Source organism: Cryptotermes secundus, unplaced genomic scaffold (assembly GCF_002891405.2).
Source record: "Cryptotermes secundus unplaced genomic scaffold, Csec_1.0 scaffold92, whole genome shotgun sequence".
NCBI lineage: Eukaryota > Metazoa > Arthropoda > Insecta > Blattodea > Kalotermitidae > Cryptotermes > Cryptotermes secundus.
This window is the reverse complement of record NW_019728498.1, coordinates 1,026,157-1,043,874: the sequence shown is the minus strand read 5'-3', so window position 1 is coordinate 1,043,874 and position 17,718 is coordinate 1,026,157. Positions and strand designations below refer to the sequence as shown.

Here is a 17,718-nt window from a genome sequence, read left to right as displayed (position 1 = left end):
TAAAATTACGTGGTAATTTTATAATTAAGCTTAATATCTTTTTTTTCTTTGGTGCTACAGCCCCAGTGGGCCTAGGCCTACCTCCATGAACTTCTCCGTTCACTTCGGTTTTTCTAGATCCTACACATTCGGTATGAATCCTTGGGCGGGTGATCAGCTCGTCGCAAGGCCTCTACCTATATACAAACACAGAAAAACGCACACACACAAACTAAACATCCATGCAGTGTGTGGGATTCGAACCCATGATCCCGGTTTCCAAGCGAGCGAAGACAGTAAGCTTCATATACCATGACCGTATTCACCTCCAGAGATGGGGAAACAAGAATAATATTGTATATATATATATATTTTACGAGTTGATATATTTGTGGAGTTGTGGCTTTTTCCGAGTTAGTTCTAGGAATCCCAAATTACAAGCTGCATATATATGTATATATAGTATACACGTTTGCCCTGTGTGTCCTGAGTCATATATGGACAAGTTTATTTATCATGTTTAAGATGTCAGTTGCTCAGATTACTTGTTATTGGAGTTAGAATGATTGCTGAATTAGTTTGAAGGGTGAGGAAGGAAGCGATATTGACCTAATTTAGAAATTCTTCCGTCACTCCGAGATTCGAATTGGGCACAGTACGAATACAGATTAGAAATGTTACTGCTTAAGCCGCATTGTTCGGTGCGATACGATTTACCGATTTTAGTCTGAAAACTGTTCACTGGAGGTCATTCCATGTCCCTCTAGTCCAACACCTTGTCGGCCGTAACTACATTGCGATCGTCCAAATTCATGAGGCTGCAACATCGTAGCGTCTTATAATAAAATGTCTTCGCTCGTGTGGTGACAGATCCTTGAAAACACGCAGATTCTAGGATAATCGTTTAGTACAATTAAAAACCGTAACACGAGACGGCACAAAATACAGCGGCTGAGACGCTGCGCTTTACATGTTCACATGCTATCATCACTGCCAAGTACAAAAGTTTAAAGCTGTAATCACGCAGAACCATATACCGACAGCACATGCTTCTTGTACTTGTTTTCTTGAGATTTAAATCTAAGTTAAAAAATGACAAAGTATGAATTTTTCCATGTAGCGTACTATTCTTTCCTGGGAAGCTAAAATACGCTTCGCTGGTAAATAATCACACGCTTTGTGGAAAATAATGCTTCATTGCCGTCCTCAAACGAGCGTGCCACTGGTTTCTATTCTGAGCCACATTAATCCACTCCACATCATCTTACCCAACTTAATAAGGATCCATTTCTAAAGTACACTCTCCTCAACGTCCAGATATCACATCTCATGTTAGAGTGGGAGACTGTCCTGTTTTTTATCCTAGACGACCCGTGTTTAAACTACCGGCTAAGGTGTTTCACTGTTCTTTTCAGTGCCCCAGTCGAGTGCCGAGACAAACTAGAAACTACGCCACGACCTAGTCGTTTTGAATTCGTTCTAATTCATTATTCTTCAGTCTTCTTGCCAATAACTCCCATGTATTCTGAGGTAAGGACAGCGTCGTTAAATAAATCACAAGAGCAGATCTTCAAGTGGTTTCTTTCCTTCAGACTTGTTGACTAAAATTTTGTACTCATTTCTCATCTCATGAGCGCTGTAAGTCCATTATGCAAGAATGCTCGGTGGAGAAATAAGGAATGCATACAAAATTTAAACTGGGAAACCTGAATATGAGGTACAGGTGGGCAGAATTAGGCATACGTGGGATATGAACACGATAATGAAAGGCGGGGAAATTGTTAAGTATCTGAACGACTTTTAACCACTAGAGAAAGACTTGATCAATGAAGTAATTAAGTAAGTAATGAAGCTGATTATTTTATTACTTCCATAGTTAGCTGACTTACTTGCCTACTTAATCCGTTCCTCTTATACCTTTACGATGTCGAGTTTTTTTTTTTTCATTTTGATCGTTTCACAGACGGTAGGACTCCTTGGACGAATGATCAGCTTGTCGCAAGGCCTCTATCTAACCACAGGACAACACAAACAGAATACACATATACACATAACAAATATCCATCACTTGTGTGGGATTCGAACCCACGATCCCGGTTTCCGAGCGAGCGAAGACAGTACATGCCTCAGACGGCTCGGCTACCGTGACCGGCTCATTAGTTAGCCTGTACGAAAATATACAAATAGTTTTGTCTTGCACAAAACTTATTTTTATACCTTAAATTTAATTGCGTATTGAACATCCTGCACTATAGAGTTCCCACAACACACCAGCAGCACCAGGTCTACCATCTGATGTTTCGTTTGTAAAAGTTACAGACAGAAAGGCGAAAACTCAATGCAGAGGGTCTCACAGACAGAACTTCAGTCAGTTTTCCTTTTAACAGTAACGAAAACTTAGTTATGGCTCAAGCCTGAGAACCCTTTTTGTGAGAGACTCCCTTCTTGCCTAATATGTTACCTTACACCACCCCCCGCCCTCTTGCCTTTGCCCACCCCTTATTCTTGTGAGATGCATTAGGGACTATGAGCAGAACACACCGTGTGAGTTTCCCATAGTATATTAGCTGAGTCCATTAGGACGCCGCAAAGGTGTAATATCAATACTGGATTACATGACAAGGATGGGAGGATCAATATGGGACTACTGCTTGTGCACGTAACATCAAGAGGAATTATAAATTTAGTTCATATGCCCATTATATTGGTTAATATTGGCACTTCATATTTTGGACAGGAGTGTCAAAAGACTTCACATATTATACAGGCATAATAATTATAGCAGGTACACCTCCAGCGTGGATTTGTAGAACAAGAATTTGTTTATAAGACTAAAATTAAACACTTAGTTCTTTTAGCGAAGTTCGTGTAGCAAAGATCATAATTTCTCTTCCAAGTAGTGATTTATTACAATTAATATATGATAGGTGTTACCGGGTCTGCTTATCCTTCAGACTATAATTGTAAATTAATTTTAATTTGTTCCTTTTTTTTAATTTGTTTCATTCTGGTCTGTCACGCTAACAGGTTTACAATTAAGTTCATTTCAGTCCAATGTGACATATAATGCTTCCACCACTTCAGCACTTAGTTAGTTGTAAATTACTGTTACACAAGGACAATTATCTTCATAACATTTTATCATACACTATCCGCCTGATTAGGAAGTTAGGAAACCACTCCAAATTTCCCGCTCTCATATATATAGTAGGCCTATGTATGGCGCAGTTCAGTGATGACGGGAAAATCTGTCTCGAGATTTTGACGGATTTACAAGTTTCAGAGAGATCTGAGTGCACAAAGTTGTTGGAGATACAGACGTATGTATGGATGTGCGCCTTGAAGGTGAGATGAACACTACCTATATTCGGCATTTAAAATTCTATCCGTCATAGGTTGGTCTCCAGTGAATATGAATATTCTAGCTACACAAATAAGAACCTTTCAGAAGGCCTATCAAAACAAAATTACTGTTTCCTTTAAAACTGGTATTACAATTTGATTGGATTAATCCAGTGTATTGAAACCGTCTCGCAAAATGAAGCTACAAGACTTAAATCTCCAGGAGTGCAATGGCTTGCCCACTTGGAGTCCAAACGCGAAATATTATTTTTGTCGGGCGCAATTTATTGTTGGTGGGTACACCAACAGTGGTGTACAAAGCAGCAGTCAGTTTAGTTTCCAAGGTAACCTAATGAAGATTAATCTATATTAGAATGTATGCACAATGTTTTTACACCGACGTTTTACAGTGCTCTGACCTAGAAACGGAAGGTCGCATTGTGAAACTTTCAAAACTAAATTCATTGAGTGGTTTTCGTAATTGAAATGTTCGAATAATTCGTGAGTTCACTAATGTAAATCTCGTGGCAGTTCTTCAAAATCTCATTCCAACTTATAGTCCTCATTCATCATATCTTGAAAATCCAATGTTGCATGTCATCAATTATTATTATTTCATCGTTAAATAAAAAATGACTCGATTAGTAATCCTCTTGCCCACAATATCTACTTCACTCGAGCATCAGCCTATTGCTGACCTTCCTAGGCCAGTAAGGTTCATTTTCATAGCCCTAATGAGTCCGTGTCATCTATTTTTACACTTAAATTTTCATAATTTTTATTTGGAGTGTCATGTTTATTTCCAAACGCCGTAACAAGAGTGTGGGAACTGGAACTACTGAAACATATTGTCCTATTGTCACTGAATATATGTACTTACGGTAAAGCCTTATGCTCCCGTCCGTGTCACCCAGTGAATTTTTGGAGACGCACTTGTAGGTACCGAAGTCCGTCGGACCCACGGACCGGATGGTCAGCTTCATATGTACTTTATAGGCATTGTCCAGCAGCACTGGCTCATACCTGCCACCTGTGAACAGGAATGAATTTTCATTTTTAAGGACAGTGGGTAGCACTGCGGATGCCGTAATTCTCGATGGTAGACACGGAGCTCGGAACGGATCAACCTGTTCCTTAATCTGATCATGGTGTGGTACATACATTTGACCCTAATGAGCTTGTAATTATTACCGAACTTGCTAATGAAGAATTATATTCCATAAAGCGTGGATTCATTCAGAAATATGTAAGAGTTGAGGTTTTCACGGCGGTGACTATGAAGAATGTCGTCTTCTGGGATGTGACTGCAGCCACCTCCTCAAGTTGGTTCCTCTGTTGCGGAGTTTTTTCATGAAGATGGAGGCGATACTTTTCTCCGAAACGTCGGTTCACACAAGATGTACACGGCGCCACATCCCAGAAGATGGTATCCCTCATTCAGAAATAATGAAATAAAATTTCATCTTTATATACAAATCAGCAGACCTTTGTTCGTTTCTCTTCATGCCGAAACACTCTTTTGTAACTGTATTTCGTAGGAAGAAAATATTTTTTCCCCATTCCCTCAGATATTATGAGGGATGCATCTGTAAGCATTTTCATAAATAGATCCCAGAGTTATATTGAATAAGTTTATCTTCGTGTCGTTAGTCGAAACGTTATCTATAATCTAATATACTTTATAATCATTGCCACTTCCTGTTCTACAAATTCTGCAAGAATATTTTCTTCATTACGAAAGACTCTGGAAATTCCATCTTACAGCAGCAAGATAATATATGCTATGACTGTTGTAAAATTTCTGATGTTGTGGAATTTCGCAGTGGTGTAGATAGAGATAAGCTTATTCTATCGATCTGCTCTCCTTCCCGAGTTCGGTCCGTTTATTCTAAGATTTCTACTAGCCCACATACAACTGTTTTATTGAGAATTTTAACGGAGTATTTATTATCGTTTCACCATGCTTTTTAATGAGCTTTAGAAATTTTCAGTCTGACTCATATCAGCTTCTGGTTAAGTGTAAACTTGGTTGAATAAAAGGGGATCTAGTCTTGTATTTATCCGGGAACATACATATCGTAGATGTCGCTCATGATGCCTATAACACACACTTGCGCGCTCCTTTCACTTCTCTTCACACGGGTGAGAGGACTTCCCACATGGGAATCAGTATATCACAAAGCGTTTACTTCCAAAAGACAATACAGACAGTCTGCTTTTACCGGTTCTCACGGTCTCTTAGCTTGCAGATTTCTTATATTTTTTCTTCTACCCTGAAGATGGAGGCGATACGTTCATCCGAAACGTCGGTTAACACCACATATACACGGTACCAAATCCCAGAAGACTGCTTTCTTCAATACAGACAAAGTCGGGCATACGTCCTTATTCTGAGCGGGTTTCTAAACCTCGGTCTCAAACAGATGAGGTTCTTAAACAGCGACGACTCTCAAATGGGCTCGCACATTGTCCTCATCATTATAGTCTTTTAATCAATTGCCTTCTTGACCCCGTACTAGCTTTCTTCTACGGCTTATCGTTGAAATTGAGTGATATTAATATGTGTAATATTATATTACATGTTATACATATTGTATATAATATTAAGCATAACACTACGAAACAAGACATTTTCAGTTATTTCTCTGAGTTTGTGGAAATGAGACTACACGGGGATACAACTCAGATGAAGATAATATAAGTCTAACATTTTTGTGTCCTTATTTATTTCACACGATTCTGAACTTTTAAGAGTATTTCGCTCCGTTAATAAACACCGCAGGCCGCTCTTACCCTTTGATGTTTCCTCTACCCCCCCCCCCGCTTTCATGTAGTTCATGTATCCGCTTTCGCTTTTAATTATTTCGTGGAAGGAAATGGGATACCCGCTGGCCCGCGTAGTTTTATAATGATAATTCCACAGCGTTGGCCTTTACACACTGAAGGAAACCATGAGAGAATTATACTATAGCATATCCGCCACGTAATGGTGAATATTCTGTACGTCAGTATTAATTGATATAAAATACAGAGAAAAAAAACTGTCGGCAGTATTTCTTTGCCTTTTTCTGCTCGAAAATCGCAAGTTTTCAATCTCTTCCTTACACGGTCTTCAGTTCAGAAAAAAAGTGTTTTGTGAGATATCATAAATATTTACCAGTATGTAATAATTTACAATTTTAATTGTAGTGTGCACCCGGTAGTAACGGACGCGACAGGTAACGGATATGTTCTCAGTTTGCGTATTCTGAAATTCAAATGACAGTATTCCTGAGACTAGAATATTTGAGACCAAAAGGTCAAGATCGAAATGTTGTATGAATTAGGTTATTTTTCTTTTCAAAATTAGTATATACGAGTAACTGCTTATCTCTTTGTAACAGACTTTGCTAAGTTCATATATAGATGAAAATTTGCGATTCATCATTTTGGGTTTCGACGTAAAAATTAACTACTTAACAAATGTTATATTCGTCAGATACCAGAGAAAAAACTGAGAGTAGAAGAAGACAGTAGATCAGCTATTCACAGACTTCAAGAAAGCCTATGATTCGCTTAGGAGGAAAGTATTCTACAGTATTCTGATAGAGTTTGGGATACCCATGACACTAGTTAAGCTGATTAAAAAGAAACNCAGTATAGTAAAGTTCGGATAGGTAAACACTTGTCTGATAATTTTCCTATTCAAAATTGTCTAAAACGTGGAGATGGTTTATTGCCACTGTTTTTCAACTTTGCTTTAGAATATGCTATTAGGAAGGTCCAGGGAAACCAAGTATTTCTGGAATTAAATGAGACACACGAGCTACTGCTCTATGCTGATGATGTGAATCTACTAGGTAGCAATACAGATACCATAACGAAAAACACACAAAATTTAGAAGAAAGCAGTCTTCTGGGATTTGGCACCGTGTATATGTGGTTACTGCTTTCTTCATAGTCACCGCCGTGAAAGCCTCAAATCTTACACAAAATTTAGTTGACGCTAGTACGGAGATTGGTCTAGAATTAAACACAGAAAANTATGCTGATGATGTGAATCTACTAGGTAGCAATACAGATACCATAACGAAAAACACACAAAATTTAGAAGAAAGCAGTCTTCTGGGATTTGGCACCGTGTATATGTGGTTACTGCTTTCTTCATAGTCACCGCCGTGAAAGCCTCAAATCTTACACAAAATTTAGTTGACGCTAGTACGGAGAATGGTCTGGAAGTAAACACAGAGAAAACTAAGTATATGTTACCGTCTCGTCACCAAAATGCAGGGCAAAATCATGACATAAAAATAGCTAACTGATACTTTGAAAATGTGGCACAGTTCTGAAATTTGGGAACGACGGTAACAAATCGAAACCTGATTCAAGAGGAAATTAAGAGGAGATTGAACTCGGATAAAGCTTGCTACCATTCAATCCAGAACATTTTGTCTACTCATCTGCTGGCTAAAAACATAAAAATTAGAATATACAAAACTATAATTTTGCCTGTGGTTCTGCATTGGTGTAAAACGTCATCTCTGACATTAACGGAAGAACATAGACTGAGGGTGTTTTGAGAACAGGATGCTAAGAAGAATATTTGGCCCGAAGAGATATGAAATGACAGGTGGTTGGTGGAAACTGCATAATGAAGCGCTTAATAATTTTTACTCTTCGCCAAGTATAATTAGAATAATCAAGTCAAGGAGGCTGAGATGGACAGGGAATGTAACACGAATGAAGAAGAGGAGGAATGCAAATAGAATCTATTATCTATCTAGCTATCTATCTCTCTATGGGTCCACAGCCCTTTGTTGAACCTTGGTGGCTTTTCAGTTTCTTCATCTTTTGCACAGTCAGTAGGGCTCCTTGGATGGGGGATCAGACCTTCGAAAGGCCGCTACCTGCACATAGGACAACACAAACAGAATATACACAGACATCCATGCCTCAAGTGTGATCAAACCTACGATCCCAGTTGGAAAATTCTTGAGTAGCTGCATAACCGGCGGCTTTTCGAGAAGGTTTCAGCCAGAGAAATTCAGTGAGTTAACAGGATTTGCGAAATGGAAATCACTGGCCCTTGTAGCCCCGCTTTTACATCATCTGCAATTTAATACAATTATTGTGTTTTTTGATATTATCCATCGTCCTTGTATAATTTAAAACAACATTTCGGAGATTGGATTCTGTCTCCGTCTTCAGGTAAAATCAGACTCTATTGGGCCAGATGGATAGAGCTAGCCTGCATCTCCGTAGTAGGTTTTTATCTGAAGACGGAGACAGAATCAAGTGTCCGAAACATTGTTTTAAATAAAAAACAGGACGATGGATAATATGCAGAAACAAAAGAATTTTACTAATATACCATCGTCACGAGTGTTTAGATCGTATCTGTAACTTAGTTCGTAAATTCACTCTCCATTGCTTTACAGTGCACTGGGTAGTGGGGCCGAACGCCTGAATCGCTTTTGAAAGTGTCGTTTATAATTTTGGCTCCCTTGATTGCAATTTGATATCTACACAAGATGCCTACATCAATTGCCTCTTCTTCGCACGGGGAGTTTTGGAGTTTTAGCCCCTGGTTCCCTTTGCAGAGATGGCAACCTGTTTTAATCTTGGCCAGGTCAAATTAAATGACATTAATATTAAAATTCTTCATATCTGCTGTTACCATAAAATTTTTCTGTTTTGTTATCGAGAAGAAACACCGGAATTGCGTGGGGAACTTCTTAAGACGGAAATCTGAAAGTCGACATTACACTCTTTCTCAAGAACACCAACAAGTTATTAAAACAGAGGAAATAGCTGCTTATTATACTGTAATACTATTGTGAGCTGATTTGGCATCCATGTAGGGAGCTTCTGCAAACAGAGAAATATACTTGATAGTTTGTTACACTGGATATATTTATTAAAACAAAGAAAAATATTTTCTTCATATCAAATCTCAGACAAAATATTAGCAGACATTGAGGCATTATAATAATATTTATGTGGAAACCTTAGCCATACTCGTGTAAAGAAAGGCTAATGAAATTCAGTCTAGAATATGTACACCTAATTCACATCACACAAGTATGGTGACGAATATAATAAATTCTGGAGGAATGGACGAACCAAAATTTACATATTCAGAATATGATGCTAAAGAAATAATATTTGGAAAGTAATTTTCTTTTTGTTATATATGATATTTAATTTAATCAACATAATAATAATAATTTAAAATAGGCGTAATTTAAAGAAAATGTTGCTAGCATTTATACCTGTTTTGATCTATCATTGTGTTCGTTAGTGAAATTTATTTTAAGCCTACCCATTTTCTCGCTCCTCTAGTGTGTTTACCTGGAGGATTTTGTCTTAACTCCTTCGCCATGTCCGTAGGCTTCAGCTGTGGATGTTCGTTACATCCAGGCCTTTCCTTCTAGTTACTCACTCATGGCTTGGATACTTAATCCCATTGCATTTCGAAAAACCCCTGCTTTGTTAGCTGATAAATGATATTGTTTTCCTTTCTGCACTAGGGCCATTATTAAAGACACACGAGCCCTAGTCTGGCTCATGTACATAGGCTCAGATCTTTGTTTTCATTTTCATTAGATCTGTTACACTAAACTCCGTGGTGCTGCATAAAGTTTGGTGATGAAACGCTCTTTTTGCACAGTGACACAAGTCTCTACTTGAGAGCTTGGAGCCCGTCCCTTATATATAAAAATATTCTTAATATATAAAGTCACTGAACAACAGCCTCAGCTGAAAAATAACTATATGTAGCATCAGATTACAGTAAATCCCATATATTAATGGCAAAGTTACTTCTGAGCTTAGCACCTAGCATGGGTGGAGTATGGGGAACTGGGAATTACGTTCCACGTACTATTAACCTCGGTTCTAAATTGAGTTAAGAAGTCTGTTTCACTCGCCGTTTCTGTTTACATATTGAAAAGCACATAGTTGTTGGCCTAACCACTACAAAAGTTTCTCTGAGGGTTGCAGAGATACTTCTATCCTAGTATTTTAGACAGAAATTCCAAAGTTTTTCAGGGAATATTTCTGAAATATCATATATTCTGAGGTATAACGCCGTGTAGTCATTGAAAGTCAACCGACATTTCAGAGAAACATATCGACTCTATCCTCAGGGTCGAAGTATAAATCAGGTAGCGAGTAGAGATCTGTTTGCTGCCTGATTATTGTTAGCTTCTTGCTTGGCTTAAACGTCGACCCTGAAAGTGGAGGCCACACGTTTCTATGATACGTTTGTTGATTTTGTGTGGTCTATATGGCATTATTTCCGAGAAAATAGCATTCTTCCTAATCGCCCTTGAAATACCGGGCTCAAACTGTTGTGTCATAATTTCATCTGATGTGAACCTGTTGTATTGAAGTGATATGGGAAGATTAGTATGCCTAACTTTCCACGCTTTCCTCACTTTCTACCGAGTTTGAAATAACATGCACTAGAAGAAGTTATTATTAAGGATTGCATAAGGGCGAGGAGTTAAAATCGTGGCATATTTGCTTTTATTTTGTAGAAATTGTCCCAGTCATATTTAAAAGCTCTACTTTATCTTAATCTTAAGCGAGAGCATGATCACCAAATCGTACTTAATTTTAGCCGATATCATTGCATTCCACTGTAACATGGCAAATTTTTCTGAAACTTTACTTATCTAGCGAACATCAGAAAACTCCGAAAGGGGATTGGTTCAGAATCAGGACGGTTATAACTTATATCAATATTCAGTTATTCGTGTCGCCACACGCAATAAAATCTGAAAATTTTGACATGTCAGTTACAAGATTTCAATTCTAGGACATTTCAAATTTTACTCTTGCAAAACATAAAACAATTTTCTCTGCATTATCATTCAAATATTTTATATCCGTCTTAATAAATGTAAAATTATTAACAAAAGTATGCCTCGCAGTTTCAAATTAAAAAGACATATATTTTGAAGCAATGGTAATGCATCATGCAATAGTCCATTCTGCACCAAGAAACAAACTGCAGATAGGCCTGTAGCGGATTCTTATCTATGTGCGGTCAATAGAAATATAAAGCTATATATTAAGTCCTTAATTAAATAGATTATTTCGTCAACTTCACATTAATAACTATAATGAAGACATCATAATCTCACACATCACAATATTGTTTATTGCATTCCAGTAATAAGTATATTAGAATTCTCCCAATAAAGGAATTGTACGCCGGTCACGGTAGCCGAGAGGTCTAAGACATGTACTGTTTTCGCTCGCTTGGAAACCAGGATCGTGGGTTCGAATCCCACTCAGGGCATGAATGTTTAGTTTGTGTGTATTCGTTTTTCTGTGTCTGTATACGAGCTGATCACCCGCCCAAGGAGTCCTACGGAATATGTAAGATCTAGAAAAACCGAAGTGAATGGAGAAGTTCATGGAAGTAGGCCTAGGCCCACTGGGGCTATAGTGCCAAGGAAAAAAAAAAGGAATTGTACAACGGTTTTAGAAACTACTACATCAAACGCTTTCAGGCCTTTTATGTTTTGAAATATCTGAAATCGAACCGAAGTTTTGAAAATAAAGAATGCTTTCTTCTTAACATACGAGTAGACATGTCGTACTGAGCTGAATATACGTCAGAAATAGAGTACATATCCCATATATCCTATAGGCCTAAGAAAATCATTAAAATACTCACGCGGCGGATCGTCTTTTCTAATATTTTGTTCATATATATTTCCAATCATGTCCATTAATATATACTAGTATAGATAAGGGGAGTATTTTTTAACTTTTGTAGTATAGATTAGGCACAAAACCTATTTTCACCTAATACAGCTACTGTAAATGTACATGTTTATAGGACGATTCTATATATAATCAGCAACTGTGTGATTTAGCATAATTATAGGAGGAAATATTTATATCATAGAGTTTACATATTACCTTGAGCTATAATTTCTCCTTTCTCTCCTGTCCAGTAGTTAATTGACTTCGGATACGCTTCTGAATTGCAGTCAAGGGTAATCTGTTGACCTTCATATGCTCCCACCAGTTGATTTTGGATCCATATCATTGGAGGAACTGAAAATTAAAACTCAGTGATGTATACAGCATAAACTGGCTAGCATTGTACACAATTAAATAAATAGAGGTCCCAGATATTCAAATTTAGCAGTTATATTCTATTGCAATTTGGCATAAAATTGTCACTAATAATCGTAATTCACCAGCATATCTCTCTCAGCATTCGATTTGTCATTTCCAAAATTATACATACACCTCACCCTATTTCATTACAGTGGTAGGGTTCAGAGTCAGCATGGCATCAAACCATAGGCCTCGGAATCCGTCCTGGAGGCGGTTCTTCATTTTTTCATAGTAACTGTCGGAACTAACGTTCGTCAAGTTACAGCACACATTAGCATCAGCAGGGAAAACAGTGAAGTATTATAAGCTAGATGCTGCTCCTTCAAGGCCATGATGACGTGTAGTTTCATAGTAGGTTGTTACCAACGTTTTAGAAAAAATAGTTGCTTTTTTCTGTGCTTTTGAAGCCTTCACCACTGGCCGGTAGCCACCTAACATGGTACATGCTGCTTTTTTTTTTTAACTCAGAGCATCACAGTCTTAATGAGCTCAGGAATGCAGAACTTCTCTTCTGACGTAGTTGAAATTTTGGTGCATAAATAAGATCTGTACATTATTATGAGGCCATCTTGCCAGAACACGTTCTTGCCAGTCAAACCGGTGACTCTATATTTATTTCAGTGATGATCCATTCGCATTTCATACACCTCAATACGGCTAATCTAAGCTGATTTCCCATGCCAGCTGTAGAAAACCTAATTCCTGACTGAAATCCTGCAAAAGTCAGGGGTGCGGACCTCGTTCCGTAGACATGACATATGAACATCTCGAAAGAACCCGGAAATACGGAACTTCTGGTCAGTTCTTGACTAGGACAGATTAGTAAAGCAAATGTTTGCCTTCATGTCAGCACACAATATTCGTGTCGAAGCTATCAATATACGAGCAAGTGCAGTGGTTTATTCTGAAGTAAGGAATGTCTAGGGACTTTTAACAAAACGTACAATGCACAATTAGCATGATCCTCTTGCTAACTGTGGGGGGAACACCGTTGGACGCGATGCAGAGGTACGCCCCCATATGCAGCCGGTTCACCCTGGTGATGTTGAACACTGGGCCTTCCACACTAGCAACTGAAAAGAAGAGTAGCAACGTTAGAGATCATTGATACTGTGTGTTTAAACCAGACATAATACAGTGAATTAAATCGCAGTCTGCCACTACATAGATATGTGCGTATTCGTTGCCGCAGGAATGTGTTTGCCGAGCCGTTGCCTATTTGCCTTATATTGCGATCGTTACATAGAAATGACGTTAAACTGCATTAATAAACGGTGTTAAAAAAACCGTTTCTGAGCAGCGGCTCGGTAAATACATTCTAGCGACACCGGACACGAAAGCGACAACAGGAGAAGAGTGTTTTCTATATGTTCCGTGCCGAGAAGTTATGACTAGGACAGCTGGGAAATTGAGTTCAATTGTGGAATATTCGCCGGACAGTAACGACGTGAGCACAGAAGCTGAATAATCTCCATTGTTGAGAGTTGCTACCAAGCAATGGCTAGCGAAGACACTGTAGGCTGAAAAGACTTAGCGTGTAGTGAGTTGTAAAGTGTGGATATCAGCGATAGTGTTATAGTTATTTGTAATTGCGATTTGTAAGTGGTCAATAAATCTGTTAATCAATCTCTATCCACCCTACAGTCAAGCATACGCGTGACAATATGATGCATAACTTTTCCTGAGCTTTTCACTTGGTATCTCGCTTAAAATCATCTTTCTCCATTGGAATTATTATTATGTCTTGAGAGTGGTGAAGAATTGTAGCCTGGCATCTCTCTGCAGTTAAACCTGACTATAATTGGGCTCCAGTAATCTGCAACACAAATTATGCGTTGAAGCTGTTTCTACGACAAGGGTTGAAAATAAATGTCACTGTTTATTTGCTAGATCATCCACGAATTTACATTCACATTTCTGTCTTTTCATGTCAGCGCGAAGGATAGTCACAGGCGAGACGGTACTATTTCGCACACCATATTAAATGCAGATATGGCAACGGTACCAGTTTAGTTATACTGTAACGGATTTTATTAACACGTTGCCAGGCAACAGCTCTGTAAACATGATCCAACGCGCAAAAATAGAGGAAATTGTATTTTCTGTAGATCCGACCGACGGATCATGGACTGGCTTGCTAGCAATCAGGTGATATGTGTTTACTGTAGGTCCATGTCCGTTCCGCGGCTGTATAAGTAAATGACAGAATTCGTTCAGGACAGTTACGAGCAACGAGTTTTGAGTGGGTAATAGCGTCAGAAGCACGCAAACAAGAGGCTAGCAGTAAGCTGAAGGAGTAGAGCACGAGTTACGAGTTACGAGTAGTAGCAGCAGCAGAAGCACGCAAACAAGAGGCTAGCAGTAAGCTGAAGGAGTAGAGCACGAGTTACGAGTTACGAGTAGTAGCAGCAGCAGAAGCACGCAAACGAGAGGCTAGCAGTAAGCTGAAGGAGTAGAGCACGAGTTACGAGTTACGAGTAGTAGCAGCAGCAGAAGCACGCAAACAAGAGGCTAGTAGTAAGCTGGAGGAGTAGAGTAGTTACGAGTTACGAGTAGCAGCAACAGAAGCACGCGAGCAAACAAGCAAGCCGTAAGTTTGCGGAGTACAGAAAAGTACAGGGAGTCAGCCTGTGAAGATTTAACCTGTGATTTGAAGACTTTATGTGTGCTATACTGCAATGATATTGGGAGTGTGGGATTTAGTGAGACTTTTATAGTTCCTTTGTTATAGATCCATGAAGACTAGTGCAGATAGACTGAAGAGATTAGCGTCGAGAGTTTTGAAGTGTGAAAAATAGTAACAGTGTTATAGTTATTTGTAGTTACCGCCTGTAAGTATCCAATAAATCCAATTACCAATCCGAACCCCTTCTTTAGTCACTGTGATACACCTGGCAATATAATATCACATCTGTATTAAGAAATATTCGCTAGGACAAAATTTTAATGCTAAAATTTCGCATTAAGAAACACTTTCTATGCCTTTAATATAAAATTTTTAAACGATTTATTAGATGTAACAAATAGAGCTAACAATTTGTCTAATAGAGTGTTCTCTGATAGTTCAGTGTCTGAGTGAGTTTGTGTGTGTCAAATTGTAGCAAACCCTACGCATGCGCACAATTCAGCCGATAACACCGAACAGAGACCCAAACAAAGGCTATCCCTGTGCGAGCATGTATTTCTCACCAAATCGTTGACAGTGATTAGTTTAATTAGGCATGCTACATGTTGTGCGTGAATATTTACGGCTCAGCGCTGCTTCGTGTTTCTCTTTTATTTCGCCATATACTTTTTTCCTTTCCATCATTCCTCCCACAAAAAAATGGAATATCCGACTGACCGTGTAGCATGCGGCGCGGTTCCGCATTACACACTTGGTTAATGTAAGCACATTTTAAAATAATGCCAGGTGACCAGTGAACATGACTGTGCTTACTACAAATTATCCACAACCATGAGTTTACAAGAGCGGTGAGCAGTAGAGGGAAGTAGGGAAAAGCAAAGGTTCGAAGAGAGCGAGAGATAGGGGGGGGGAATTGATGTTTCCAATCAAATTGTAATTAGGAAGAGGTCAATCAGAGGGAAAAGTCCATATGGGTTAATTTCAGCAGGTGCATTAGGTAACATGGGAACGCTGGAGGAGAGTTTAAAGAGAAGGGTGACGGTGGTGGTGAACAAAGCTGACCGCTTGCCACTGGAGGGTGACAGATGATTGAGTTTAATCGATCAATGTACACATTGAGTAAACGGAGTGTTCTAGCGACTGGGATCAAAGGCAAAGTTCCCGCAGCCCCCATAATGCCGAAACCCATTGATGCGATAATGCACCTTGTTGTAGGGATGTACCACACGTCGTTCTCAGAATTCTCTATGTATAATATATAGGCTAACGTTTATGGTAGCTGCATGAAGCGAAAAGAGAAGAAAAATGTAATTATGAAAAAACTGAGGGTCAGATATCAACTTCCAACCCAAACAGTAATATAATTATTACATGTAAGAGTTCAGGCTGGCGGGATATTTCGCTTCACTGCATGGTACGGGATGCCTTTATAATGGATCAAGCAGCCATTGCAACGTAGCAGCAGGAGTAATAATGCCCTCGATTCGCTGTATATATTTCACGTGGGTTATTTCACAGTGGCATTAATTAGATATATTCGTGAAGAGTAAGAATATATTAAGGCCGCGCCATAGCTGAAGCAGTTAGTCGCTGGCTTCCCACCGCGGCGTCACGGGTTCGAGCCCGGGTCTGGTCAAGTGGGATTTGTGGTGGACAAAGTGGCGCTGGGGCGGGTTTTCTTCGAGTACTTCAGTTTCACCTGCCAATCTTCATTCCACCAAATTCTCCATCATCATAATCACCCGGGGCAGTTGCAATAGATCAAGCAGTGGCCAACGTGCCGAGTGGATCCAACTGGACTCCATTCCCACCCCCTCCACTACGCGAAGAATATATTATTAATAAAGTAAATATTATTAAATATATCAGAAGAAATAATGAACAGTATTAAGTACTAAGCATATTGAATGCTCATATAATTTTGTTAGCTAAAGCTGAGATGGTTCATGAATTAATATTTTTGACGCCTGAAAAGTTATATAAAGAGAACCTCGGTTATCCAAAACGTAGCCAGTCGCTACATTGACTGACATATTCCGACCATTAATTAAAAATATTCTTAATATTGGAAATAAAAATATATTGTTGGAACGTTCATAGCTCTACAGAGAATCTCATTAATGGGAGTAATACATACTGTTTTGTTGTTTAAACAAACACACTTCGTGCAAGGAATGCGTAAGAATGATGTAATAGAAGGGCGTATTTTACATCCACTGAACAAGTACGGGATATTTTGTGATTTATATTATTACTCTTAAAGGAGACTGAATTTACTGGGTATTTAGCTAGAATTTTGATGATCAAGATTCATAATTTTGATTTGCAAACCACCGACAAAAGGAGATGCTTAGAACCCTGCAAATATAAATCATAGTAAATATTAAGAATATATCATAATAAAATGGATCTTAAGTGAACAAGTGTTTTAAATCGTAATAGATTCGAAATGAAATCGGATAAAATTGCGACATTTTGGGCTATACTTTTGTACAAGAAGCAGGAGCATTATTTTTGTAAGATTTGAGGCTTTCACGGCGGTAACTATGAAGAAAGCAGTCTTCTGGGATTTGGCACCGTGTATATGTGGTGTTAACCGACGTTTTGGAGGAACGTATCGCCTCCATCTTCAGGGTAGAAGAAAAAATATA

General features: G+C 38.7%; 1 protein-coding gene across 4 annotated transcripts in view; it reads right to left on the bottom strand.

The window, feature by feature from the left end:
• The window catches only part of LOC111865147 (opioid-binding protein/cell adhesion molecule homolog), a 309,054-nt gene that overhangs the window by 15,703 nt on the left and 275,633 nt on the right, over positions 1-17,718 (bottom strand). For all 4 annotated transcript variants that reach the window (XM_023852917.2, XM_023852915.2, XM_023852918.2 and 1 more), the window contains exons 5-7: positions 13,386-13,514; positions 12,238-12,375; positions 4,202-4,351 (exon numbers count right to left, since the gene is read on the bottom strand). In XM_023852917.2, the coding sequence (XP_023708685.2) occupies positions 4,202-4,351; positions 12,238-12,375; positions 13,386-13,514 (417 nt within the window). The remainder of the gene's footprint in view (positions 1-4,201; positions 4,352-12,237; positions 12,376-13,385; positions 13,515-17,718) is intronic.